The following is a 25476-nucleotide window of genomic DNA, read 5'->3' on the forward strand; positions in this document are numbered from 1 at the left end:
AGCAGCCCGGGGCCCCTTCCATGCTGCCCCGCTCGCGGGTGCGCCTCGGCCGCGGCCCACGGTGCGCACAGCTGCTCGCGGGGCGGGGCCGTGTGGGCGGTGGGGGGGGGGCGGAGCCGGGGGGGGGGCGGCGCGGGGCGCGGGCTATATAGGGCGGGCGCGCGCGGGCGGGCGCTCCCGGCGCTGCTCTCCGCGCCCGCGCCATGGCCGAGCCGCAGCTCAGGTAGGGGGCGGGCGGCGGGCGGGCGGGAGGAATCCGGCCCCGGCCCCGGCCCCGGCCTGACGTGTCCGCCCGCGCAGCTTGGCGGCCCGGCTGCTGGACGGGGCCGTGGCGGGGGTCGTCGGCGTCACCTGCGTCTTCCCCCTCGACTTGACCAAGACCCGGCTGCAGAACCAGCGCGCGGGCCGCGGCGCCTACCGCAGCACGTGAGTGCCCCGCCCCGCCCCGCCCCGCCGGCCGCCCCCCGCGCCGGTCCGACCCCGCCTCTCTCCCGCAGGCTCGACTGCCTGGCCACCACGCTGCGCAGCGAGGGCTGCCTCGGCATGTACAGAGGTAAGAGCCCGCCCGCCGCCGCGGCCCACGGCCGCTTTCCGACCCGCCGGGCCCGCCTCGGTCGCTAAGAGCCGAGCACCCCGCAGCGCCGGGAGGCTTCAGCAGCGTCGACCTTCCTCCGTCGTTCAGGCCGGGCTCTGCTGTCGCTCTTCCGGGCAGGGGCGGGCAGCCCCCGAGCACCCGCTGCAAGACCGCTTTGGAAAACGACGCTCTAAGGCAGCGCGATGTGATGCAAATTTCCCTTTGTTCAGATAACGTGAGGCCTCCTTGAATGCGCCTCTGATGGCTAGATCTCTAAACGGACCGATTCAAATGGAAGGAGGCGCTTTAACTCTGCCAGGTGGCCCGCGCGGCTTGTGCGCCGCATCTCGGCCCAGCCGGTTGCTGCGTAACCGCCCTGCGACTCACCTGCAGGGCTGGGACGTAGGGAGGGCCGAAGCCCAGTACACGGCGATCCCCTAGACATTTACCTCTGGTCAGGTGAAAGCTAAGTGGCGAGGTGGTGCGCAACTGAACCGAGGGGGTCTGTCTGCCCAGGAAGGATGCTCCCCCCAGTAACTCCAGTTACGAAAAGTTAATTCAGTTTCTGGGAAGCCAAACCCAGTGCTGAGATCTTTGCCGAAGGGAGGCACTTGCAGTGCAGGAATGCAGTTTTGGCAAGAGATGGTTCCATAACACAAAGCCAGCCGTTGATTTTGTATTTTAAATGGGGCACAGAGGTAGATGCATTAGTGACTCTAGCAGTCTTCGTTGCAAACACCTCTGCAAAGCAACACGTTTGGTTGGTTGGTTGTATCTGGTTCACAGCTGCTTGGGCTTTGAAGGCTAGTCGAATCTGGCCAAGCTTTGGGGGAACATTTAACAGTCCAGCGCTGCTGCTAATGTTGGGGATGGGCATGGCTCCTTTTTTTTTCCCTGACCACATACACTGCCTGTCTTTAGGTGTCTCTTCTCTTTTTCTACTAGACAATGTTTCTGTGTAAATTGTCTGTGCCAAGCAACCGTTTTCAAGGCTTGCCTGTGTTCTGAGAGTTCCTCTTGGATCTGGTGTCCCAACAGGGAAACATGGTTTGCAAGCTCAACAAAAAAAGGTCCATAGTCTTGTTTGCAGTGATGGAAGATGGGCTGTAACGTCACATACCTTGTAAGCCTTTGGCGAAAGAGAACCTTTCGCCTTCCATTTTGACCCATTCTGGCTGAACTGTGCTAGGAGCTCAAATATAGGAGTGTGAGATACCAGCACGATTTATACATTTAATATGACTAAGTAAATGAGTTCTAGAGATCCTTTAGTACTCAAAGTTAGAAATCTGGCAAATGTACTTGTTTGTACCATGGCCTCTTCACAGCCTGCTGATCTCCATTTCACTGCTGGACAGATTCAGGGCGTTGTCTTGTACCTGCATGGCCCCGGCGAGTATTCCTGCTATCTTTTTTTTGTATCGCATTCCTGTGAGAGATGCCTATGCCCACTTTGCTGCTGCATGCTCAGGTAGAGGGCATGCCCTCTCAGAAGTCCCGTTTGGAAATAAGACTGCTCTTCAGTTCTTTCCTGTTTGCCTTGCTTGACTCTAACATCTTTGCTGCTCTCCATTGCATATGCCATATTTTCCCCCTGTGGCTGGCTTTTTTGGGGGTTTTTTTTTTTTTTTTTATGCTGTGCCTTTCATAAATGAGATGGTAATTGTTTGTATTGACTCTGGCAGCTACAAACTGTTTGTTACATCATTCTACCTATTATGACTCTGGACATAAGAGTTGGGAATAAAAGATTTTCTGACCCTAAAATACAGGCTGTGTTCACTTGAGTTAATGGCTAATCTCCACTGCTGTGTAATGTTAGAACTAAATGTACAGTTGATAGGAGCAGCTGTCCAACTAACAGAGCACAAGCACGGTGTGTCTTCAGCTTTCCGTCTACAAAGTCTTTGTGGCTTGCTTTCATTCATTGAAAATAAGGTCTTGGAGTTTAAGCACTTAGGGCTTGTCTCCAGAGTTAGAGTTAGGTATTGTATTAAGGGAAAAAAATCTGTTTGTGTACTAGAGAGCAGCATTTCTGCTGGTCAGAAATTCTACCTCATCACCATCCATGACGGCTGCCCTGGACAAAGGTGGTTTTACTATAACCCTGCCAAATCAGATCCAGGTATGCCACGCCCAAGTCTCTGCTGCAGTTTAAATGGATAAAGACATGGGAATCGGGTTTTTGTCATCTACCCGTTTTGTGACCGTTGCCAAATACAAAGCTGCACTTCCTATAAAGCTGTACATTTGAATTTGCACAATATGCATCCCACAAGTACTTATTTTTCTTTGCTCAGTAAGCATCTCCTTTGGGGTGCTGCAGCCACCACTGTTGGGATAGGCTGGCAATTTCTGGAAGCTATAAATAAAACTTCCCTGCAGTTAAGCAGTAGTGATTTTATTTTTAGGTGCTGCAGTAAATCTGACCCTAGTAACACCTGAGAAGGCAATCAAGCTGGCTGCAAATGATTATTTCAGACACCTCTTGGCCAGGGATGGGTATGTTGCTTTTTTTTCTGTTCTTTAAGTTTTATAATCTGGCATGGAATTTAGAGTTGGGTTTAACCATCTAGTCTGCCCTCATCTTTCTGTAGAGTACTTTCTTGGAGATGAGGCTTACTTTTAAATGAACAAAATGCTGCTCTATCCAAGCCCCTCGAACCTTTAGTGTGAGATGACAGTGCTTCCCCAGTGTGCCACTTGCATGCATCTGCACTTGGTGTTTTAATCCGATGCTACAGCAGTGAGACTTGAATACATTCATAGATGTGTCTTGGCTCTGAAGGGCTGCAGGTCTGGAACTTTTGCTAATCCAAGCAGTCCCTCTTAAATGAATGGAGGCCACGTTTCCACTGGAATCGTTAGTGCAGCTTGGGTACAGTCACGATCCGGCCCAAAGTTAGCAGTAGTAAGCTTTTTTTTTTTTTTAAGGCATGTTCACTTATTATCAGGAGTCTTCTGAGTTGCAAAACAGGCTGGTAGGTCCTGACTCTCTTTTTACATGTCAGATTAAAAACATGAAGTGCTTGTGGTGCTGGAATGAGATGCTAAACCTTTCTCTCTCAGGCTGGAAATGGCTCTTCTTTCCAGTTGCATTAGGCAGTAACGTCTTTCCTTTGCTACTGTGCTGAAATGAAGTTAACTGTTTAACAGAACTTCTGATTAGGTATTTTATGATGCCCAGGCTGGTTGGGAATACCTAACTGATGCAACATGAGGTTGGGTAACTAACATGTTGATTTGGCAGATGGTGTTAGCTTGTGGCTGCTTCTGGATATTGAAGTAAGGTTACACAGGACGAGGCAAACAACAATGCCTCACCATGCCATGTGCTTTCTGCTCAAAAACCAAACCCTCACTTTTGTCACAATGTGCTCTTTTCCTTCCCAATCCAGAATGGGCCTAACCATACCCAGAGAGATGGTGGCAGGCTGTGGTGCTGGAACATGCCAGGTCATCATTACCACTCCCATGGAGATGCTAAAAATCCAGTTACAGGATGCAGGGAGAGTAGGTAATTGAGAACTGACCCCCTTCCCCCTCCCTGTTTTCAGTGGAAGTTCGGGATGTTAATGCATATCAGCTACGTTACAGTCGCATTTCATGTGCATACACACTTGAAGCTGTCTGCTGAGGTGGTCAGCATTACTTCAGGATTGCTGGCAAGGGGTCAAAGGTAATTGGTGCACATCAGTCTTGGCACCCAGCTCTGGTTCCAGGAAGAGGTAGGTGGTGGAAGTAACTCTTGCCCTGATCTAATACCTAGCCATGGTGGCTGATAATATGGTGATTGTAGAGCTGCTGAGTCTTGCCGAGTGCAATTACTCTTCAGCGAGGAGAGACATCCATCATCTTTTTTCAACAAGATTTGTTGCATACAGGCCAGTGGTCTAGGTAGTGGCAGTAGGCAGATGCTTCCAGCCTCAGCAGCACAGTGGGGGTGAGCCAGAGGGTTGGCTCTCCAGGGTGATAGACAGGGAAGTGGGAGGGAGGGAGCTGAAAAAAAGTTTTCAAGTTCTGGGGCATGTTTGGAGAATCTGTTTTTGTTTTATGAATTGTTTGTAAGCTTGTGCTATAAGCCACCCAGAGGCTTTCTGGTAGATTTGGGATATACAATATGTGTAGTGGGAATAATACTAGAGGATAAGGAAATAAGGCCTGAAGTCATTTTCTGCCTTGCTGTAGCAACTCAGCAACTTGCACGTGGAGTCCACTGTACAGCTCCTGGCTGCAAGCTGGTAGCTGTCAGCCCACCCCTGACTAGAGCATATAACCTTGGACCGGCTGCACTTGCAAGGAGACCATCTGCTACCCAGATAGCGGTTGAGCTTCTGCGTACACAAGGCGTTAAAGGCCTTTACAAAGGTCTCGGCGCCACCCTGCTGAGGTAATAATACGTTCCTCATTTCACATCCCACGCGAGCAGCCTGCCGTTCCCTTCGTGATGTCTGTCTGTCTGTCTGTCTGCTTTTTCCAGGGACATTCCCTTCTCCATCATCTACTTTCCATTGTTTGCGCATCTGAACAGAGTAGGACAAGATACTCTGGAGGGGAGAGCCCCATTTCATCACTCTTTCCTAGCAGGATGTGTGGCTGGTTCTGTAGCTGCTGTCTCTGTCAATCCCTGTGACGGTAAGAGACGTCTGACACTTTCTTCCTGTTGCTCCCCTTAGTCGTGACGGCCACCTCCACGGCTGCTCCGTGGTGTATGGATGAGAGGCTTTTGGGGAGGGACTTCAAAACCAGTCCATTACAGGCTTTAGGATTCCCCAACAAATGAGACTCCTGCTGCCACGAAAACTTTAGCAGTTAAAGGTTGGTGAAGGTAGAACACGTATAAGGAAAAGACCCTTCACCCAGACAACAGGGGAACTTCAGACCAGGTTTAGTATTTGGAGTATCTTGGTGGGCCTGGGGTGGGATTTTGCCCCCATGATGTGTTAGTCACTGGAAACTGAACAGGACGGTGTCCTCCCCTCATACCAGTACTGCAGGAACCAGGGGCAGATGCCTGCAGGCACCAAAGGATTGTGGCAGGTGGTTTCCAACGTTTTTACCAGGCGTGAGAGAGAGACGTGGCACTTCCTGAGGCTAGGCAGGGATTCAAGTGGGTTATAACACACTTGTCCGCGTTCCTCTCGGTCGGGGTAGAGAAGGTATTTCTGGGTTGTTTGTTTTTTGTTTTTTTTTTGTCATCTGCCAGAATAGAACAAAAAAGGTCTCTGATCTTCTTCAAAATGGAGATGCATCTGAGACTAGATGGATAACTCCAGGAGGTCGTCCCTGGACCTGCTTGGATAAATCTGTTCAGTCCAATTCTGTGCTTCTACCACTGAAAAATGTATGTTTTCTTTCCAGTAATAAAGACACGCCTGCAGTCACTGAGCAAAGGAACAAATGAGGAAAGCTACACTGGAATAGCTGACTGTGCGAGGTAATGAATGAAGAGCGATGACTCTGCTACGTGAGTCACGTGCCCGCAGGACTGGGGTGCTCTTGACAGTGTTGTAAAACTGACTCATTCATTGTGCATAGCAGAGAGCTAGGAGTCCTTACTGCTGAGCTCAGTTTTACCAGGTTAATAATATTCCAGTTCATTTATGGGTGGGATTCTTTTTCTGTCTGAATGTAAATATATCTCTTACATGAGATAAGATGCTAATAACAGCAACCTTGTCTGCATATATAGAGAGCATTGGGAATCAGGAACTGCCTGCATATAACCTGCCTTGGCTCGCTGATTGTATTGCCAACAAAAGTGCGTTGCCATCCTTCGTCCTCTCATCAGTGTCAAATGGTCTGGACAGCTCTGTGCCAGGAAGGGAGAGAGAAATTAATGACGCAGGCAAATGGCAGCTGATATCAGCTGGCTTCTCTGAGGCGCACATCAGTACACTTGTCTGTAGTAAAACTGCATCTGCCTTGTCCGAGTGATTTTTTTAAAATGCCTTGCTGCCCTTCGGTGCACTCGACTAGCCCTGGGGTGAGCATCTGGAGAAGCCCAAGAAGGTGCTAGGTGTTCTGAATCCTGAAACCTGGATTCTTCCGTGTCATGGAGCTGCACGGAAGCCCTGTGCAGCTTTCTCGGTGTAGCGGTAGGGCTCGGCAGCACGGAGCTGCCTGACCCACGCGTCTGGCACTTGAGTCTTAGCGTGTGTTTGTTTGGTTTGAACAGGATAGCGAAATATTGTCTGCATCGGGCAGGTGCCACACTTTGCTGTCTTTTCTCTCCCTCTCGGAGACTTGACGCGGGCAGGGAAGACAGCTCTGTGCACGCTGATGCCATGTGCACTAAGTGGCCTGTTCGCAGGCTTTGTAACTTTTTTTGTGTTGTGCTCCATTCTCAGGAGGATTTGGCTGAAGGAGGGTCCATCTGCCTTTCTGAAAGGGGCAGGCTGCAGAGCATTGGTCATCGCTCCTCTGTTTGGCATAGCTCAAGTCATTTACTTCATTGGAGTGGGGGAGTTTCTGTTGGACCTTTCCCGATACAGCAGGTTTTCAACCTAGTCTCTTCCCCATTCTGTGGACGTCTTGGCACTGAACCTGCAGGAGTCATCAGCCCAAAAAAGGAACGAAGAAGGGAACAGCAGCTCAGATGGATGGTGTGTCACCTGGAGCGTGGGACTTACTGGTGCAATTACGATCAACCAGTGCTAATGGAAGGCTGAGGCCATGTTTCCAGCCTCGCTAGCACTGCTCCCAACCTTGGTGATGCTGTTATGTCCTCCTCATACTTCCCATGATGCTTTTGTACCTTTGCACACCTGTTGTTGGGACTTCAGCAGCCAGTGTAGTAGCACAGCATCTGTGTGTTGTTAGCATTTGAGAGGTGTAAATCTCTACATGCAATATGATCACAGCTGCTTTTCTGAGTTTACATGCTTTTCAGAGCGAGGCGTGACCGGGTGTTAGGGGAAGTGTTTCTGGTAATGGGCGTAGGGGTGGAGTTGAATATATTGGAATGGGACAAATGAGGGACTGTTATGTGGCAGTTATGACACAATCCTGAAGCTGTAACACATTTGTGAAGGGAACGCAAAGGCTATTTCTAGTAACGGTCCATCACCTCTACACCTTGGCATCCAAGCAGCACTCGTGCAGTTTTCAGGGATTTGAGTCATTAGGCGGGATCCTGTTCCACTCTAATTTTAAGCCTGTGGAAAACTACTGCTGTATCTATATTTTTAATACATCTTCATTAATCTGAAAACTGAGGAGGTGATCTCCAGCAGTGCACTCTTGCTCTGTAGGCTAGCAGTTGGAGCACTTGCTCAGAACCGGGCCGCAGGGTCTCGCTACCTCCTTGTTCGACTCCACAACTGCTTCTCGGGGAAGTGCTATGACCACAGTAGCAACGCAGGGCTGAAGACCACCTCTACCACCTTCCTGTTGGAGCTGAGCTATTGCACAGGGAAAACATGTAGGCCAGAAGGATGGCCAGCAGCAGAGAAGCCTGCAAGGAAGAAGCCTCAGGTTCTGGCTCCTCCTCACAAAAGAACATAAAATGTACCCCCTCCACCGCAGAACAGCTTCCCAAGATGCAGTTGTGGAAACATGCGGTCTTGCATTCAGACCACCCCCGTGCCTCTTGTTTCCTGATGGCTGCCTGAAGGCAGCTCCCTGCATGCGCTGGAGATGCACACAGCTCTCCAACCACAGCAAAGGAGAACCATGTGCCTCTGCAGGTGAGAGAGGCTCAGCCTCTGGAGATGCAGTCTGCTGCCTGTTGGGCTGCTGGGAGCTGTGCACTTCTGTAGGTCAAATAGGTTTGCTCCCCTGAAGCAAAGCACATAATTGCTGGTCAGCACCTAGGCAGGCTCAGATGTCTAACAGGCAGGATAGGATCTGAGCCACAGTATTTGGGGCCAAGTCTTTTTGTATTGGCACAACTTGAGGGACAGGGAGCCAGGCCAGAGTACTCGGTTTCCATGTTCTTCAGCTGTGGTGGGTAATGAGGTTGGAATTATTCATCTGGGAGAAGTGGAAGAACCTCCCTCTGCTATTCTTACTGCTGGTAACTCTCACAGTTTCATAACTCACTTACCATGGTTAATTGGGAACAAAATTATTGGATGTTTTATAAGTCGGAGTTTATGGCTCGAAGGGGAATACGGCTATTGTGGCGTTTGCTAAAATTAAGCAATTTTAGGCAACAGAGGTACAACAAGCTCAGGCATGTGGGGTGCCATTCACCTGGGAGAACTGATAAGCCTCAGGACCAGCCGGTCACCAAGAAGATATGGAGGGGGAGGGGGTTCAGCTCATAAGCAGTTCATTGCACACTTACATATTTCAGCTCTTATGGGGGCAGTCCTTCCCTCGGACAAGCCTGCGGTGCCAACTCGTGTTGAATTCACTGGGAGTTGCATCCGTGTTTGAGGGCAGAAGTGGTCATGGAGGTTTTAACCTGGTCAGAAACGTTCCTTGTCACGTCACTCTGGGGCTGTGCCCACAGTTTCCTGCCATTTGCAGAAAAATGAACTGGTACTGGTGTGGCTTCATCCACAGATCTACTGGATGCAACGTGCAGTTTAACTGTGTAAGCTCTGAAAGCTCAAGTCCCTTTGTAACTTCAACAGCAGCTTTGTGAAAGCTGTCTTTGCCCCGTATGTGCCACACCAGCATTACAATAAAAGCTGTGATCCTTTTTCTACCAGTGGGCCCTGTGTGTATGCTTTTGTCTGCTGGGCTCTCCTGAAGTGAAGGGGTCAGGTTGATTGGTTGGGACTGGTTTAGACTGAATCGGCCTTTTCTGACTCGGCATTCCTGAGAAAAATAAAGAAATACAAAGTGCTGGGAGTTGATCCCATTGCTGCATTCTGTGGGGTTTTGAGTACCTTTGCCTTGGTTTGAAATCGGCTGAACTACCTGATGGGAACTTGCCCCATCACTCAGCACTCGGTCTGTTTTATTTGTAGCTCGTCACCAAGCCACCTGCTGCTGTCATCGCACAACTGCAGTTGTCAGCAAGGCCAGAACGCAGCAGGGGAAGCAAATTCTTTCCTGCTTGCTCTGGCTCCCCTTCTCTTCACTCATGCCAGCCCAGGACTAGGGCCATATCGCTGCAGCAACTCTAACCCAGCTCTTGAGGGAGTGCAGCCGCTACCTCTCTCCTGTGCACACACCTTTCACCCTGTGCTGACTCCCACAAGGGAGGGTGCAGATTGGAGTCCACGTACCTCTTACCAGCCCAAGTGTAAGTCACCCACTTAGGCTGTGCTGCTCAGCTCAGTGGTAGGCACATCACTGTGAATCGAGGACTGTTCCTGGACCTCCTAACACCGTGCATAGCTGTGCACAGCATGGGTACAAGCCTGGCAATTGAACTGGTCCAACCCAGCCTAAGTGCATGCATGTGTGAAACCCATGCGCAGTTCACTTGGCAGTGAAGACATGCCCTTAAAGAAGGCACATATGATCACTGCATGTGGAGAGGGTGTAGCCCTGAAGGGAAGGGCAGAGGTGTGCAAAATTGCAGTGAAGATGCTCATGGGACGTCTGTGCTACTGAGTGCCAGGGGCAAGTTTTTCTTCTTTTCTTTCTTTTTTGCATTTATTGAAAGGCCATCAGATGTTCCCTTGTACATCGGCGCCTCATTTTACCTAGTGCTTGACATTTACAAACACACCCTAAGCAGAAGGCTCAGCCCACCTTCCCCACACGCTCTTCACCCTGCAGTGTATATTGTGAGGAGGCCCTGAAAAGAAACCCCAGCTCTCTCGGAGGGACAGTTCTTAGGTCACAGAAAACTGGGAAGGGATGTCAGCACTTCAGAGTCAAGAGCAGGGGCATTACTAAGCAGAGATGTGTTACAGTGATCCAGTCTAGAAAGTGCCAAGGGGAAGGACCAGATCCCAACCTGGAGGTGATGCTAATAGATCCTGATGCCTTATGTCTTCTACTCCAGTCATCCCTGCCTGCAGTTCCACCAACAGCTTCTCTGCTGGCCTCCCTCTGCTGCTGCCAGTACAACCAAATGCTGCTGTCACTTTGCTGAATTACTTTTGGATTAACAAGTTATGCAGACTAAGTTGCAGACCTACAACAGTTTTATTCATGTTCTTTTTACAGGCAGGCAGGCAGGCAGCCAGTAATTAGCTGTGCGGGACAGTATACACTGCTGCCTCGTGAAGTCAGACACTTACATGTTAGAGGGCTTCTGTGGTTTGGTGCAGTAGTTTGCTTTGATGGCTTCCTGAACACAGTCACTGTAGTCGGTGTTGCACTTCCCGCACTTGCAGCTCACTGCCACCGGGTAGGAGTAAAAGGGGACCGTGTGACTGGAACAGCCTGGGATCTGCACTGTCTGGTACACCAGGTCCTTGTACATGCACACATTCTGGGACAAGGCACTTTGGAGGAGCAGCTTCTTTCCATTGCTGTCCTGCAAAGAAAGGAGGGACATTCTGATGAACTGATGGGTACCCAAGCAGCCCAGTGTCTCAAAGCCTCGCATCATGCTCAGAATGCAGCCAGGCCTCCCAACCCTGCCACAGGCATCCTGCTCAGGCCTGTCCTTCAGCAGCTGCGTGAATGACCTCCCTCACCTCCCAGAGCCTCCTCCGAGTCAATTGGTCGTTAAAAAAAAGCTTTGTCTTTCACCCATTCCATCTTGATGCCCCTCCTCAGTAACGAGGAGGCTTCAAAGAGTGCAGTAGCCAAGTCCTTGCATGCCAGGAAGGTGGTAAGTGCCTCTGTGTGTAAATGGACTTGATAAGCCTGCCATGAACGTGACTTTTCCTATGTAGTATAACTACTGTTAGGAGAGGGTTTGTCCCACCAATTTTCTAGCGGAAGCAACAAGTGAGGGTCAGTAGTCAGACTGCAGCCTCGGGCACTGCAGGGGCCCCGGATTAGAACAGAACTCCCCGTACCCGGGTCATGCAGTATCCAGCACAGATGGTGGTGTTGATGGCCAGGCAGTAGGCGCACTCTCTTTTCTCCACGTGGATGATGTACTCCGTGGGAGCACAAAGGGATGTTGTCTGCTCAACAGTAAGGCCAAAAAGAATCATCAGGATAACGGGATGCATGCTGGATGAAAAAATGGTCAAAGGGAAAGCATTAGATTAGGCCCCCGGGCCTGTTTTTAGAATGTACTGGGGCGCAGTTATATTATTCACACAAGGGATGTGAAAATTCAAACAGCCTCTAATGGGAGCCTGACAAAGCGCTTCCACCCTTAGTCCCTAACTTGCAATGGAAATAGCCACTGTCAGAGGGTGGGCGCCAGCCGAGACAGCTTGATGGGCCTGGAAGACAAACCTCACGTTCACTTCTCGCTGCTGAACTGCATTACACAGAACTTTCCTTTAATGGATCCTGGCGGGGAAATGCAACAAAATACAGGATTTGCCCACACCTCCCTGCTCAAGGATCCAAACGTGATGCACCTGAAACTCCAGACTTCAACATAAAAGTTAAAATAACCCAACTGGTTTTAAAGCACGTTTTTATAGATCAAAGGCAACGTCATGTTTATCACACTCCAGCTGTGTCTAGGTAGAAGCCCCTTGCCTGGCGGTGGGCATGCTGCCAGGTTTTGTCATATTCCGCCAGATGACAATGCAATACAGAATATCAGCAAAACAGAGTGACGAATCCCCACTTCATCTGTCAGCTCTCCAGACTCCTTCCCGCGTATGCTGAGCAGTCCTCAGAATGAGGCCCCGATTAGTCCCTGGCTGCACCTAACAAGCACTACAGCTACACATTTGAGCTGACAGGGTCCGCAATCATATGGAATCACTCTCTAAATCCTCTTTCAGTTCCTGATTTCCCCCAGAAAAGCTACTCCATTGTCCAGGTTACAGCACCTGACAGCTGCAGTGACACTGATCCTGGAAAGACCAACTCCTTTGCAGCTGAAATCTTCTGTAATACAGGAACCAGGTTCTTCCTTCAGCCAGGGAGGCAATGACTGGGCACACACGATCGCTGAGCTTTATACTCTGCATGCTAATTCCATTCTGATCTTATTGTTTATATAATTGCACTTGAACTGCTGCTTGCTTATCTCAAAACTATCTATCTATTGAAAATTAATGCTGAACCACAACATAAATACGACAGGAACAAACGTGTCTATAATATCGGCAGCTGGAACTGAGCTGGAAATCTAATTAATTTAACACTCTCCTCTAAGACTTGTAAACCAAATGCTGCTTTTAAAAAGGTTACATTGATCATTTTGCAGGACAATGAAGTAATAAACAAAGAAGCTAACACAAACAGCGGTAGCCTGAGTGCTGAGAACTTGCTACAGGAATTACAGACTTTATTTTGGGAAAGGGGCTTGATTCTGGCTTCTTCCAATCACTGTGTTTCCAAAGACCGGGCAGGTGCTGCCAAGTGATGCAGTCACACAGCCCAAGACCAGACAACGTGAAAACAGTTGGTAAACCACAGCAGTTGCCTCAGTCACTTGCTGCGTGACCTGGGGAGGAGCTCCTGTCTGCTCATGCCTGCGCCCATATAAATGGTTTGGACTTTGAACTTTTTTTGTAACAGGCCGAAGTTAGCAAGTGGCTCAAAGTCAGACAACATCTGGCAGAAGCTGAGCCTGCAGAAAACAGCTCCGTACCACAGTTAGAAGGCCAGCACATCTGGAGCATCTAGAAGCGGGGAACAGTGCCTAAGTTCAGTTCAGGCGACGAACGTGGTGGTTGTGCGGGTGCTTACGTCTTGCCCTCAGAGAGATGCACATATCATCATCCCGACTGTAGCCGTTGCTCTCCCCTGCTTTAGCAGCTGCCAGTCTGCCTTTCTTCCCCATTCCCTTCTCATGGCCCCGCTGCCACATCCTTCTGCACATGCTTCCATAGCCAGCAGCTGCTATTAGCATTCATCAGCCAGGTACAAACTGTGTACGCAGACCCGAGAAATGTACAGAGCCCTGGTAAACCTGGCCTAGGAAAAACATCAGTGCTTTGACCAGGGCTTTGGCTGCCTCTGAGTGGTGCCTCCCTGTGGTAGTCACCGCGGCACCTGGGGGCTGCACGGGTTCTGTCCCAGACGAGTGCCACAAGGTTGCTATTCTACCAGGAAGAAACGATTTTCCTGCCCCCCACCCAAGAGTCACTAAATGCTTTATTTTCCCATTTGCTATATCTGGGCTGGTTTATATAACCTCTCAGAAATTAGGTATGGCTGTATCTGGCTTAAGGACATGAGTACAGTATTAATTGTACTCTCAGTAACATCTGTCCATGCTGCCTCAGCAACAAAAGGAAAACACTGATACTTTGCTGCTGTAACTATGTTATTTAACTCTTTCCTGCCCTGCATGCACAAATATATTCTACATATGAGAATATGGGTGCTTAAAACTTGTTTCAGGAAATAATTTTCTGGATTAAGGAAATCTGATATGGATAAGGAGACTGTGTGGTATTGTACTGAGCTCCAGAAAGAACAGAAGGGAGAACTCAAGGCAGTAGACACCGGGAGGCGCTAATACTGAATACAGGATACTGGTAAGACCTCATTTATAACACTTTATCCAGTTCTGGTCACCAGTGTTCAAAAAAGATTGACCTAACCTGGAACAAGCTCAAAGATGGCTATGAAGACGGTCAAGGGAATACAGACCTTTTCTTACAAAAGAAGTTCAAATGTGCCTAGTCTGATTGGTTTAGCAAAGCATAGACTGAGAGGGGATATGGTCACTCTTTACAAGTATGTTCTTGAAGAGAGAGAGCTTTTTAGGCTGATAAACACCAGCATGAGCTCAACTGGCTACAAATAAAGAACTATTTGATGTAAGTTCCCAAAGTGGTGCTGGATCAACAAAGCAAATGTGAACCATGGAGGCTTATGCGGGGCGGAAGGAGTAGGAATGAGGAGGGGGCTTATCGTCTGTGTGCAGCGTCTGTGAAACCCATGTTGGACTGCTGCACCCAGGGTGGTGCCGGGATTGTCAAATGGATATTGAAGGAGTAGAGAGTATACAATGAGAGAGAGACAAAATGGGGAGAATGGAGATGATCCCAGCTATAGACCGGCTTTCACAGTGAGAATTTTGAAGAGCACAATCTGTTTAGCTTATCAAAAATGACATTAAGAGGTGGCTCAAATATGGTGTAAAATTACCTTCATGGGGTGAAAAATCCAGTTATGAGGTCTCTTTTATTCTAACGGAAGAGGTTTATCAGGCGCTAAGAGCTGAAACTAAACCAGAAAAAACAGATCAAACAAAAACATGACTTATCTATCTTTGCCTAAGCAGAAGCGATTAGCCACCGGCCTGACCGTCAAAGGAAGTGATGATTCTCTATCTTTTGGTGTCTTCATTTCAAAACTAGATACCTTCAGGTAGACCTGAGTGATGAGGTTCATAGAGAAGCAACTTTGTGATGAAATTCCCTGGCTTGTACAATACAGGAAGTCAGACAGGATGATAAATGATCCCATCTGCCCTTGCGGACAGCTGTCAGTGCTATTTGGAGCTGCTGCAGAGTTCAGCACAGTATGTGCCAAGCAGGGAGGCACAGTCCATCCCGGGGTCTGACGACACCATAATGCATTTGTCTGTTGGAACTCCCTGTCTTGTGTGTCGACACGGCATGACGCAGAGTGCAGTCGAGACACCCCAGCTCCCTCGCTAACCTGGGTTACTCCAGTAGCAGCAAGGACCCCCAAGCTGCATCCCTGGCTCCAGTTTGTGCTGCTGCCATCACACAGGGTCTCTCATGAATGCACAAGGTATCTTATTCGAATGCTTCCCAGGATTGTCCAGTAAAGCCCAGTCTCTGACTCCTTTGGATCCATTTCTCCAGCTGACCCACTGTTGACCTGCACCCTGCTGTCGTACTTCTCAATGTGCCAGAGCAGCCCTCAGAGTCTTAGCAGTGCTCTGTGTCAGTCAGTCAGAGTGTGAATTATGTATCTCTAACCTTTCTGCTAACCAAAGCAACCTGTTCTCTGACATCAATCATTTACACTTTCATGAAGTAAAAGCCGTGATGCCAGCGAAGCGCAGGAAACATTGCAGGTAATCCCTGTGCAAAGAACCCAGTAATCCTAAATGGCGTGGCTCCAGATTCTGACTCGCCTAAAAGCTTGGTGGGTAGATAAATTAAATGGATGCTGGGGGATTAGATGGACAGAATTATTTGAAAAGGCTCAAAGTCAGAGACCAATACTATAATGTCAAGAGAGAGATCACGAAGGAAGGAGGAAGCAGGAAATCTAGTGTAACAAGACAAGACGGGAGACTGGGCAGGCTACTCACAAGGCAAGGGGGAATACATATGTTGCTTCTGCTGCATGTTAGGACTCTGGATACAGCAATGAAGAAGTCTCCAAGGCAGGCAGATTCCCAAAGGATGGAGAATTTGGTGGGGGGAAACATTGTCAGTACCATCCCAACACAGATCTCCAGTGACAAAAGAGGAAAAAATCCTAGCGGTTGTTAGCAGAGGAACAGCCTCCGTGTTTCCCGTCAGATGTTGTATTTAAACAGTTTGCGGCTGATGAATGTTTAAAGCCCGTGTGCTCTTCATACACGCTCAGTGTTATCTCTTGAAATATTTCCACCGAGCTCTAATCTATCATAATCAAAGGTTTGCAGTTCACAGCTCTGCTCCCAGGATTAGTAACCACATTTCCTTACCAGCCAGGGATTTAAACAGTACGGATGTCTCTTTGCAGAGCACACGCCCATGATCGTGATTTATATACTCAAGATACAACATAATCCTCTTCATTTTTGTGGTTTATACAGAACAGAGCACTCCATACGACTAGAAGAACTGAACGGAAATGTCATCAAGTCTAACCCATACACCAGGACATTGTGCACAGGAGTCCTCTGGCCAGAAATGGTCTATTCCAAGATGAGGAAGGAAAGAATTCCCCAGATCGTGGATCCTTCATGTGTGCAGTGGTAGGTAGGAGATTACAAAGGGTTTTTATTTCTGAGAAGGAATCGCTTGGGGATTAAGGGAAGCAGTTTGTGTCAGGAAGATAACCTGATCACCTGTCAGTAAGTCTGTCCCAAGTAAGTGTATGCAAGAGCAGAATCAAGCTCTCCACATCTACTAGAAATTGTAGGTGAGCAGGAAGCATGCTGGCAGATATGCTGGATGTGATCTGCAGGAGGCACGCCTGGCAAGAGGTCAGACCTGTGTCTACCATGTATGTTTTTAGTGCTGTCCCTCATTCTGTATGCTGAGTTACTGCTAAAGATGGCAGAGCTCCTTGGACATGAGTGAGAGTGGAGCCCAGACCAGTGGGTACAAGAACCACTGGGCAAAGAAAAACCACAAAAGAATGCGATGAGAGCATAGTAAATTCTGCTCAGCATCCCACGTTAACCTATTCCATGGATTATGGGGATGGAAAAGTTCCCTGCTCCTGGAGAGCAGTGCTTCTCAACCTTTTTAGACTCAAGGCAGACAAGGTTCTTTGAGTCGATGGGATATCTTTTATTAAACCAACTAAAGAGTTGGAAAAATTGTTTCTTTGCAAGCTTTCGGGAACCAACTTTTTTAAACTCAAGACACCCCTTTTTAAAGACGCTCACTAAAAATCAGCGTTAGTTCAACCGCTGCCCTGCTCCCGTACAAGCCAAGATGGCCTAGGACCAGCTATGCTTGAACAGTTTTCCAATCCAGTTGGCAAGGAGTCAAGTTATTCTAAGGCCAGTTGGCAAGGAGTCAAATTATTCCAAGGCAGTGGGTCTCAACCCTTTGGACTTGAGGCACCTCTCACTGGACCTGTGGCACTGCTCCATAATGTTTGTGAATTGAGTAGTATCCAATTTTAAAAGCTAACATATTTATTACAGTGCTTACCTCCCTGCAGAGGGACCAACCTGAGCCTTTACTTCTCTTCACACATGCTTATCTCCTCCTGCTTCAGGGAACCTTTGAAAAGATCCCGTGGCACCCAGGGTGCCCCAGCACTGACTATCACTGCTACAGAACATACCTGGTTCATATGCGAACTCTGCACTTTCACTGTTGACTGGCAGAGCCATGAATCTTGCTCCTCTGCTTTACCACGTGAGTTGATAACAAAGGAACTATGCACTCCAGTTTGCAGGAGAAAGTGTAGGACTGGTTCTGCCATCACTTTCACTGGTACCACTGTGGAATAAACACATTAAATCAGCAAAATGTCACTGGGGTAAAAATAGACTGAGAACAGTCTAGCTGAGGGCTCAGCCTGTCTACACCAACTTCATTGCTGACCATACCTGTCATTCTAGTTTGGATTTAGAGCTTGCATCCATCATCCATTCCTGGTTCAAGTGAATCTGTTTGGAGATGGAGTTGCCAGGAAGAAAGGATGAATGTGGGAAGCTCCACTGCCACAAGGCACCACTTTCAGGATGGTTGCAATCTGCCCCTCTCCTTCCACAACACCTCAGAGAGCCTTAGTGGAATTTGTCCGGTCTTGGCTCAGGGCATGTGTGTTGGAAGGAACACACCCCTTTCTCAGGGACAAGCAGGAAGTAACAAAGAGATTTTATTTCCCCTTCAGAATTAGAAATCCGGGGCCATACAGGTATCATAGGCCAGGACTGTCTCTCAGCATCCCTGGCTGCTATCTTTCCTTCAAAGGCAAACTGGAAGTCTGAGGATGGAAAATACTCTACACTACAAATGTTGTTCCACACAGTGCAAACCTTAGGAGACATGAAAGAAAAAGAGAAAGCCAAGTGATCTGGTTTAGCTGAGAAAGCAGACAGTCAAAAATCAGGTGTAATATTGGTGCTCACAAGAAGGAAATGATTCCTGGATCCCAGAGATTGTAGTAGTAACCAGTGTGGCAGGGTGGCTGTGTATGTGCATTTTGTTGTTTTGTTAATTTACTTGCATTTCTGTAATTTTATCTTTTTAGAACTTTTATGCTTAGAAGTCACAGTGAGTAGTAACTGTGTTCGAGCTCAGCTTGTCCTAAGCGGTCATACATACCTGCAGTTTTTCTTCCATTTATGCTGCTGTTCAATAAACCAGTATTGCCGTTTAGATTTTGACACCTACACCACACACAGAGCAAACATTTAAAGGGATTTTCCCTTGTATGTTTATTTAAAAAGTCTAACATAGTCTGTAGGGTCTGCAAAAACTGCTCGCTAAAGCCACCGTGAAACTAGATGAATGGCAGCTGCTGCCGAGGGAGGAACTTCCCCGGCTAACTTCACAGACAGGTGAGCCCAGCCCTAAGGTCATTAGCTCTGACTAATCTCAAACTCCAATGCAACTTCATTGGTTACCGTAGAGTCGTCTGTTTTCCCAGCCCTCCAGGGAGCATACTCCACAGTCTGAATAAACCGGAACATGGTAAGGTAGTGGCTACCTTGCGCAGAACAGCTACCTGCTGGTTAGAGCATAGCTGCATTTCTCAGTTTAGGTGAGTTCTGGCAAGTGTTGTTTTGGGAAGATTTATTCTGATTTGATATTCTGCATGTACTTAGGGCTCTCTGCTCCGGAGTTTAGAACAAAAGGATTTTAAAAACGCTGTTTGGGAGTATCTGGGTCAGTAGTGTCGAGTCAGTTAGAACATAACCGGGAGTGCTTGGATTTGTTTAGTCTGCACTGGAATGTTAAATTTCAGGAAGGTATTACATATTACCAAATTAACTTGTTGGTTAGGGTTCCTTTAGTTACCAAGAGTTGTTGTTGGTCTGATCTACAAAATATCTATAATGCTATACCAGCTCTTGTACCAACTCCAGTTTATTCTAATGACTAACTTCTGTAGTACCAGAAATGCACAGGCTACTCCCACAGCAGGCAATGAGCTTACAAAAGCAAACCTTCAGCTGCTCTATGCTTACAGTAAAGGCTGCTTGGAACAGGACTGTTAATGATAAAGAAACCACCACAATGGGGACCTGAGCTGGCTGAGATGTCTCTGCAGTACCCCAGGGTCACGGTCAATAACGTTAGCGTGATACTAGGAACGGTGGCTGCCAACCAGCGTCGTAGCACTAAGTTAGGTGAAGGCCCAGAACACTAGCTTTTTGACTACTTTGATATTATCATTACTGTATGTAATTACAGATTCATAATTTTGCAATAATGGCTCATATTACAATTTCTCATTCTTAAAAGAGGCTTGTAGGTGACAATAATAAAAATGACACCAATTGGCATTTAAGTAATGTAACAGGAACCTACGGTAACCAGTAGAACTGGCAAACAGTCCCCAGTTAACATTTGTTCACATCTGGAACTGATTTTACTTAAATTGCGTTTAGTTCTCCCTGTTCTGCTTCCTGCAAATATAGCAAACAAGTTAACAAGCAGAGATGGTGACAAATGTTTAGAAAGCTAGTTTTGGATTAACAAATACAACTATTTTCACTAGAAACCCGAGACTGAATTAATATAACTCTCCGTCAGGCAGGGAATATACCACTTGATCTGGGTGCGCAGCTGAAATTAACTCGGCCCCCGTACTGGATACCGAGTCCTTGCGCAGGGCTTCTCACACACCTTCGATACACTGTTATTCATTGAAATGATTTGTCAAATAAGTTCAAACAAGACTAAGAAAACTGTAATCTTCGCCCAGGGCAGTAGGCACCAGCTGATGAATAAATTACTTGTTGTGACCACTCAGTCTACCCTAGTCGGGGAACGGTGCTGACAAGCATCACAATTCTTCTACTGCAGCAGAGGTTTAGTCGCAACTAGAATGAGCAGCGTCATAACAGATAATTGTACGTCTTCCAGACTGACACTAATTTAACTAAATTATTTTCAAGTCACAACTTCATTGTTTCAGTGCAAATTTGAAATTAGACTGGCCCTAGGGAAAATAATTTGTGAAGAAACTTTAGTTCTGAAATCCAAGCTAAAAACGGGTATGTCAAGAGCTTCGAGAGGTATGAGCGTGTCCTGGCAAATTGGCATCTGTGAGGACGATCAATATTTTTATAACATAAACCAGTTAATGTAAATAATATGCTTGATTGTCATCTGCAGTTGAGGAGAACTTGACAATGGCAAGAAGGCCAGGCACACATCTGCAGCACCCACTGCCCTCCACTTTCTTCAGTCTAAGAGCAGATCTACATAGGAATTACCAAATTAACTGAAGAGGCAAAACTCACTAGTTAAAGTACATTAAACTCCTGTGGTTGCTCTCGTTCATATGTAAAAATGCCTTTATTTGCTTCAATTAGCTTAATCAAATGAACCCAAGCTACTTTACTTCTGAATGCGAGTGTCCCTACTGGGGCTTCATACGCTTTCAATTCTCACCTCTAGTTAATTTGTGTTAACTTTTCTGAGCATCACAGTGTATGTATAACAAACCGCAAGCTATCTCCACAACCCTTCTGTAAAACACCTGTAGGAACTAGGCCAGAACCATCACAGTGAGCTGTGCAGTTTATCTTCATGCTTTGTTTATGTATTGCACACAGCAGGCTCAGTCCCCAGCTGGACAGGAGGAGAGAGAATCTGTGATGGGCAGAACACAGCTTCTGTATTTCAGGCTCCTTTTGACTTGTCACACAGTGGTGATGTTTTCTGGTCAAGTTACAAGTCATCCTCCCCCAGAGAATGACACCGTGCAAGCAGAGACCCTCCATGGAACTGAAAATACAGTCTTTTCCAGAAACAATGAAACAGCCACCACTACAGATAAAAGCGTTCGTGTAACTACGCTGCAGACAGCAAGAACAAGCTGGGATACTGCTGTGACCACAATCACTAGTGCATCTACTTTAAGACCTTCATCACACTTTGCACAAAGCTTCCCTTATCCCACTAACGCAGACATCACCAGACTGTCAGATACCACTGCCAGATCTAGTTCTGTTACAGCACTGTCATCTACACTCTTGCCATTTAATAATTTTACAAAGCACACGACCAGTGGAGATTCTAATCCCATAACATCAACAACAACACTGAAACCAGCAGCTCTGCATCCTACAGCTGATTCTCAAAATGTCAGTGAAGCTTTGGATTCAGTTCCTACAACCCAGGTTTCAAGTAGGTGTATTATTTGATTGATTGATTGATTGATTGATTGATTGAATAAAGCAGTATCTCCCTACTTGCAGCACCTGACTCGAGTCAAGGACAGAGTATAGGAGATAAGGCACAAAAATACAGCAAGTGTCTCCCTGCAACCATGCCAAGAGTTAGACAGTGTCCTGAAAGATGCTCACCTTCCCCACCAGATTTGCAGGTCCTGGGAACAGCCCATCAACTCGCATTCCTCTTGTCTGCTCCCTTGGCACTCAGGTCAGATGCAATAGATTCCACTGGACTCCTCAGTAAGCTTATAACATGTTGTTGCATAGAAGATGATGGAGGTGAGGACAAGAGGAGGAGTCTTCCTGGAAGGCAAAGAAAACTGTATATGAAAGAGAAAGCAAAAGTTTTAAAATTACATAAAAAATAAAACAAGAGAAGGAAGCGGGGACAGAAACCGGCCAGTTGATTAGGCTACAAATGAAAAGGCAGACCTAGGCAGAAGGATTAACTGGAGATCTACTCTGGCAGTATAATGAAGGCAGATAAATATGTCAGCCAAAACTGTTCAAATATCAGCGCCAGATTTAGGTAAATACAGTAAATCTGTTTTTGACCCTTGAGTCAAAGTGACCTGACTAACCACAGGGCTGGCCCACCTCGGCTCCTGTTTCCTATAAAAGCAACAGACCTGGCCCTCAGCCCTGCTGAAAATCATCTAACTATGGACTTAATTGTCTACATTTACACACCCGGGTTTTATACATGTTGACCGTATGTTGTATATTCGACCTGTAAACCTGGCAAGTTCAAACCCAAACTGAAACACCACTTAAAAGCATACAACAATTGTAGTAACAGAATGATCAGACTCTGGTAGAAGATTTTAATTATTTGAACAATGGTTTGGGTGTGGTGTTGTTGAGCTGTGCTTGAATAGTTAGGGCCCTCATTTTAAAACATTTTTTTCAAGGGAGAAATTAGATTCTTGGTCTGTCCTTACAGTTAGCTCATGAACACCTTCCATGCTGCTTTAATGAAATGGAAGGACTGATCTTTGTTTTTGCTATGAAATAAAGGAAAATTTCCTAAATTTTATTTTAGCAGAAGGATTTCATCTAAAGAATTCAGAGGACGTTCTCAGCATTGGTTTCAGCAGCATTTTTGTATTTGCTGTTCTTGTCATTGTCATGTATAGCTTTCTTAAGTACAGGAAAAGAAAAGCGCAATATTCCCACCACCCACTGCATGACAGCTCTTCTGAAACAGGTTTGTATAAAATGCAAACACACATGTTCAAACCTACACCCTGAGAACTAGGCGTAGTAACAGAATCACTTCCTTCAGTATAGAAACGCACCAAACTTAGTGGAAGAATCTACAGCATATGCAAACTCTACGTAACATTTTAGGGGCTGTATCTTCTGCCACGGTAAAGCAGTGGAGGAGCTAGGCTGATTCACATCTGTGCTGTAACCCTGTAGGCAGGAATCGCAATCACGTGTCTTCTTTCATCATTAAAAATGTAGGGGACAATTAGAAAGACCAGTTTTCGGAATGGGAATAATTTGACCAGTAACTTGTATAGGGCTTGTTATTGTACTTATGTATTATAATTAAACTATGTTGAATGAACAGTAGTAAACATCTCTAAATATCTGAGTCAGATTTTCAAAGGTAGCTTGTTACCTAACTTGCTGAGGTGCTTTTGAAAATTGAAAGTTTCCACAAAGCGGTGCCAGTATTTTACATTTATTATAGTACTTTGTTTTGGACTACTGAAAGGGCGTGTGGACGGCAATTCATGACACAAAATGATTAAGGTGATGCATCTGAATGATCTTTTATCCTGCCTTGAATGAGAAAATGTCCTCTTTTAATACATGCAAAAACGTTCAGGGAAATTTTACAATTACTGTCGCCCTCTTTCTAAATGGCATTCACCCATAAGCATTTGGCATACTTTCACTGCTCCACGGAACTGCTCCTTGTACGCGTGTTATTTTATAAAAAATATGTTTGTTGGACATAGAAAATGTGTACTACCTGAAGAACATACAGATGATAAAATAATGGATTCATTTGTTTTTCATTTGCATTCTATGCCATCTAGATTAGTGCCTGGAACACAATGTTGTTTGCACTTTAATTTTGACTTTAAATAGATGCATGTCACCCATAGAAGTACACATGCATAGCATAAATATCTCTTTGCATAGCAAAGATTTGAGTCTTTTGATTTACTACAAATCTCCCTATAACAATGTTAAATAATACTTCTGAAATTTTGCAGCTGACCTATACACCACTCCAGATGACACACTGCTGATTTCAGGCGGATTGTATGACGCACCAAGAATTGACAACCCCAACGTGACAGCTTTGGACGATGATGAGGTTGAAGCCGATTATTTACCTTTGGGTTCCAGATCTGGGCAGTTCAAATTTGAATTTTCACTTGATGAAAAAGACCTTTCCTATATCTTTGAAACTTTTCAGTCACTACCACAAGACTCACAATGTAGGGACAATGTCTAATACACAGGAGATGCTCAGATTATAATTTAAATCTTCAAATAGCATTGTAATGTGTTATCATGGCTTCAGTTTCATGCGCAATATTTCTATCAATATAATGCTACTTGCACATATTCTGTTATGTAAGAGATGCTCCGTCTATCTTGAGGATGGCATCAGTTTCTCATGTGAAGTCTTACTTGCAACAGGAAATTAAGGCAAGTAACTAACTCTGCAGGCAAGCGCTCTGATTCCTGGTATTAGTGATACAACAGAAACATGAATTGATAGGGTGGGATAGTTATGGATTTTAATTCTTAACCTCAGTGAAGTAAAAGTATGAAATGTATTGCACCTTTAACTGGGGTATAGATGAAATGATTAGCAATTATATTCAATTCCATATCTAGGATATTGATTAAGGATAAAGCTTCCAAATACCCAAGTTTGGTTATTGCTTCGGTTGAAAATGTCAGCAGTAGAGGCACTCAAAACTAGGAGCTGGCTGTCTTGAAATGCAGTAGCAAGCAGCAAGACACTTGGACCCATACATGAAATCCTGGCTCAGTTGAAATCAATAATGGGTGAACTCCCACCAGCCTGCTGATGTTCCCTTTCTCTTGAAAACCTGTATCAGTCGCAATACCAGAGGATTTTTTTGAGTGACAGCTGATGTACACTATTCTAAAATATGATCTAATGTTTTTGGGAAAGATTAAACAGACCTGTGCAAATAATCTCTGGGAAGGTACTGTTCCTTGGAGTCTAGAGAAGTTTAAGTAGTTCTGTGCTTTGCCTTTTAATATATCTGTTCAAAACACATGCTGTAAACTAGACTAAAACACAACATTCTGGGTCTGTCTACCTGTTGCCATATGGTGACACTGCTACAGCGCCATGCTTTAGGACTTCCTTTTGGTGGTACTAAAGCACGGAGCACTATGGGCGACTACTGCGCCACGCAGACGGTGCATGCTTAGATTTCCCACCTAGATCGCCGCAGTGGCGCACTATACCAAAGGACTGTGTTTCTGTGCACCATCCAGTCGCACAGAAACTGGGAACCCATTACATTCTATTCACAATTTCAGCAGTTAAATCTGTACATCTTTTAAAACCCATTCTGTTTAAATCTTTATCTGCTTCAACTAGAAGCACTAAAACGACGACATTGAGCTTTACTGATTAACAGGAAATGCACCATAACCAAAGTTTTCAGCCTCAGGAGTAAGGTAACTTCCAGACAAAGAATGAAATCTAGGCGTTAATGAAGTGAATAGGGGTTTTACCACTGACTTGCCAGAGTTTCACCCCAAGATGTTTATTGTTCTTGAGGCAACATGTGTCACAGAGATTACCTGTAAATTTCCTAAATTTTATTTTGGGCTCTGAAGGTATTATTTTTGAGAACCTAGGATGAATTAAAAACTAAACAACGTA

The 25476-nt window shown here is 46.3% G+C and overlaps 3 protein-coding genes and 1 long non-coding RNA gene across 7 annotated transcripts; 3 read left to right on the forward strand and 1 right to left on the reverse strand.

Annotated features, from left to right (window-relative positions):
- Positions 1-137: 137 nt before the first annotated feature.
- Positions 138-9233, forward strand: LOC149853601 (mitochondrial glutamate carrier 1-like). 4 transcript variants are annotated; one of them, XM_090025769.1, is made up of 10 exons: positions 138-223; positions 301-426; positions 498-553; positions 2598-2699; positions 2986-3076; positions 3973-4091; positions 4763-4964; positions 5055-5209; positions 5936-6011; positions 6925-9233. In XM_090025769.1, exons 1-10 carry the CDS (start codon positions 204-206, stop codon positions 7082-7084), a joined length of 1107 nt encoding a protein of 368 aa, XP_089881895.1. In that variant the 5' UTR covers positions 138-203; the 3' UTR covers positions 7085-9233. The 4 variants fall into 4 exon arrangements, with proteins under 4 accessions (XP_089881895.1, XP_089881896.1, XP_089881894.1 ...); XM_090025770.1 differs by lacking the exon at positions 2598-2699; XM_090025771.1 differs by lacking the exons at positions 138-223; positions 301-426; positions 498-553 and adding an exon at positions 573-1272.
- A 1389-nt stretch (positions 9234-10622) lies between these two features.
- Positions 10623-22684, reverse strand: TSHB (thyroid stimulating hormone subunit beta). The gene is made up of 4 exons (XM_090025338.1): positions 21714-22684; positions 17510-17667; positions 11452-11611; positions 10623-10961 (listed from the first exon to the last, which is right to left on the reverse strand). The coding sequence occupies exons 3-4, from the start codon at positions 11608-11610 to the stop codon at positions 10719-10721; spliced, it is 402 nt and encodes a 133-aa protein (XP_089881464.1). The 5' UTR covers position 11611; positions 17510-17667; positions 21714-22684; the 3' UTR covers positions 10623-10718.
- LOC149853603 (uncharacterized) lies at positions 15299-17523 on the forward strand. Its single transcript, XR_016438864.1, has 3 exons — positions 15299-15569; positions 16302-16463; positions 17441-17523. It is a non-coding gene; the product is annotated as an uncharacterized LOC149853603 (long non-coding RNA).
- LOC149853604 (uncharacterized) lies at positions 19668-24057 on the forward strand. The gene is made up of 3 exons (XM_090025336.1): positions 19668-21534; positions 22624-22788; positions 23813-24057. The coding sequence occupies exons 1-3, from the start codon at positions 20946-20948 to the stop codon at positions 24055-24057; spliced, it is 999 nt and encodes a 332-aa protein (XP_089881462.1). The 5' UTR covers positions 19668-20945.
- The last annotated feature ends 1419 nt before the right edge of the window (positions 24058-25476 follow it).

Source organism: Crocodylus siamensis, chromosome 13 (genome assembly GCF_052110815.1).
Source record: "Crocodylus siamensis isolate JL-2025a chromosome 13, ASM5211081v1, whole genome shotgun sequence".
Taxonomy (NCBI): domain Eukaryota; kingdom Metazoa; phylum Chordata; order Crocodylia; family Crocodylidae; genus Crocodylus; species Crocodylus siamensis.

Excerpts from the sequence above, each read along its gene's own strand:
- LOC149853601 (XM_090025768.1), top strand. The coding sequence starts at position 2,366 with ATGGCTAATCTCCACTGCTGTGTAATGTTAGAACTAAATGTACAGTTG. Across the intron at positions 2,700-2,985 it reads CCCTGCCAAATCAGATCCAG|GTGCTGCAGTAAATCTGACC; the intron begins GTATGCCACGCC and ends TTTTATTTTTAG. Across the intron at positions 4,092-4,762 it reads ACAGGATGCAGGGAGAGTAG|CAACTCAGCAACTTGCACGT; the intron begins GTAATTGAGAAC and ends GCCTTGCTGTAG.
- TSHB (XM_090025338.1), bottom strand. The coding sequence starts at position 11,610 with ATGCATCCCGTTATCCTGATGATTCTTTTTGGCCTTACTGTTGAGCAG. Across the intron at positions 10,962-11,451 it reads CTGGATACTGCATGACCCGG|GACAGCAATGGAAAGAAGCT; the intron begins GTACGGGGAGTT and ends CTTTCTTTGCAG.
- LOC149853604 (XM_090025336.1), top strand. The coding sequence starts at position 20,946 with ATGTATTGCACACAGCAGGCTCAGTCCCCAGCTGGACAGGAGGAGAGA. Across the intron at positions 21,535-22,623 it reads TCCTACAACCCAGGTTTCAA|CAGAAGGATTTCATCTAAAG; the intron begins GTAGGTGTATTA and ends ATTTTATTTTAG. Across the intron at positions 22,789-23,812 it reads TGACAGCTCTTCTGAAACAG|CTGACCTATACACCACTCCA; the intron begins GTTTGTATAAAA and ends GAAATTTTGCAG.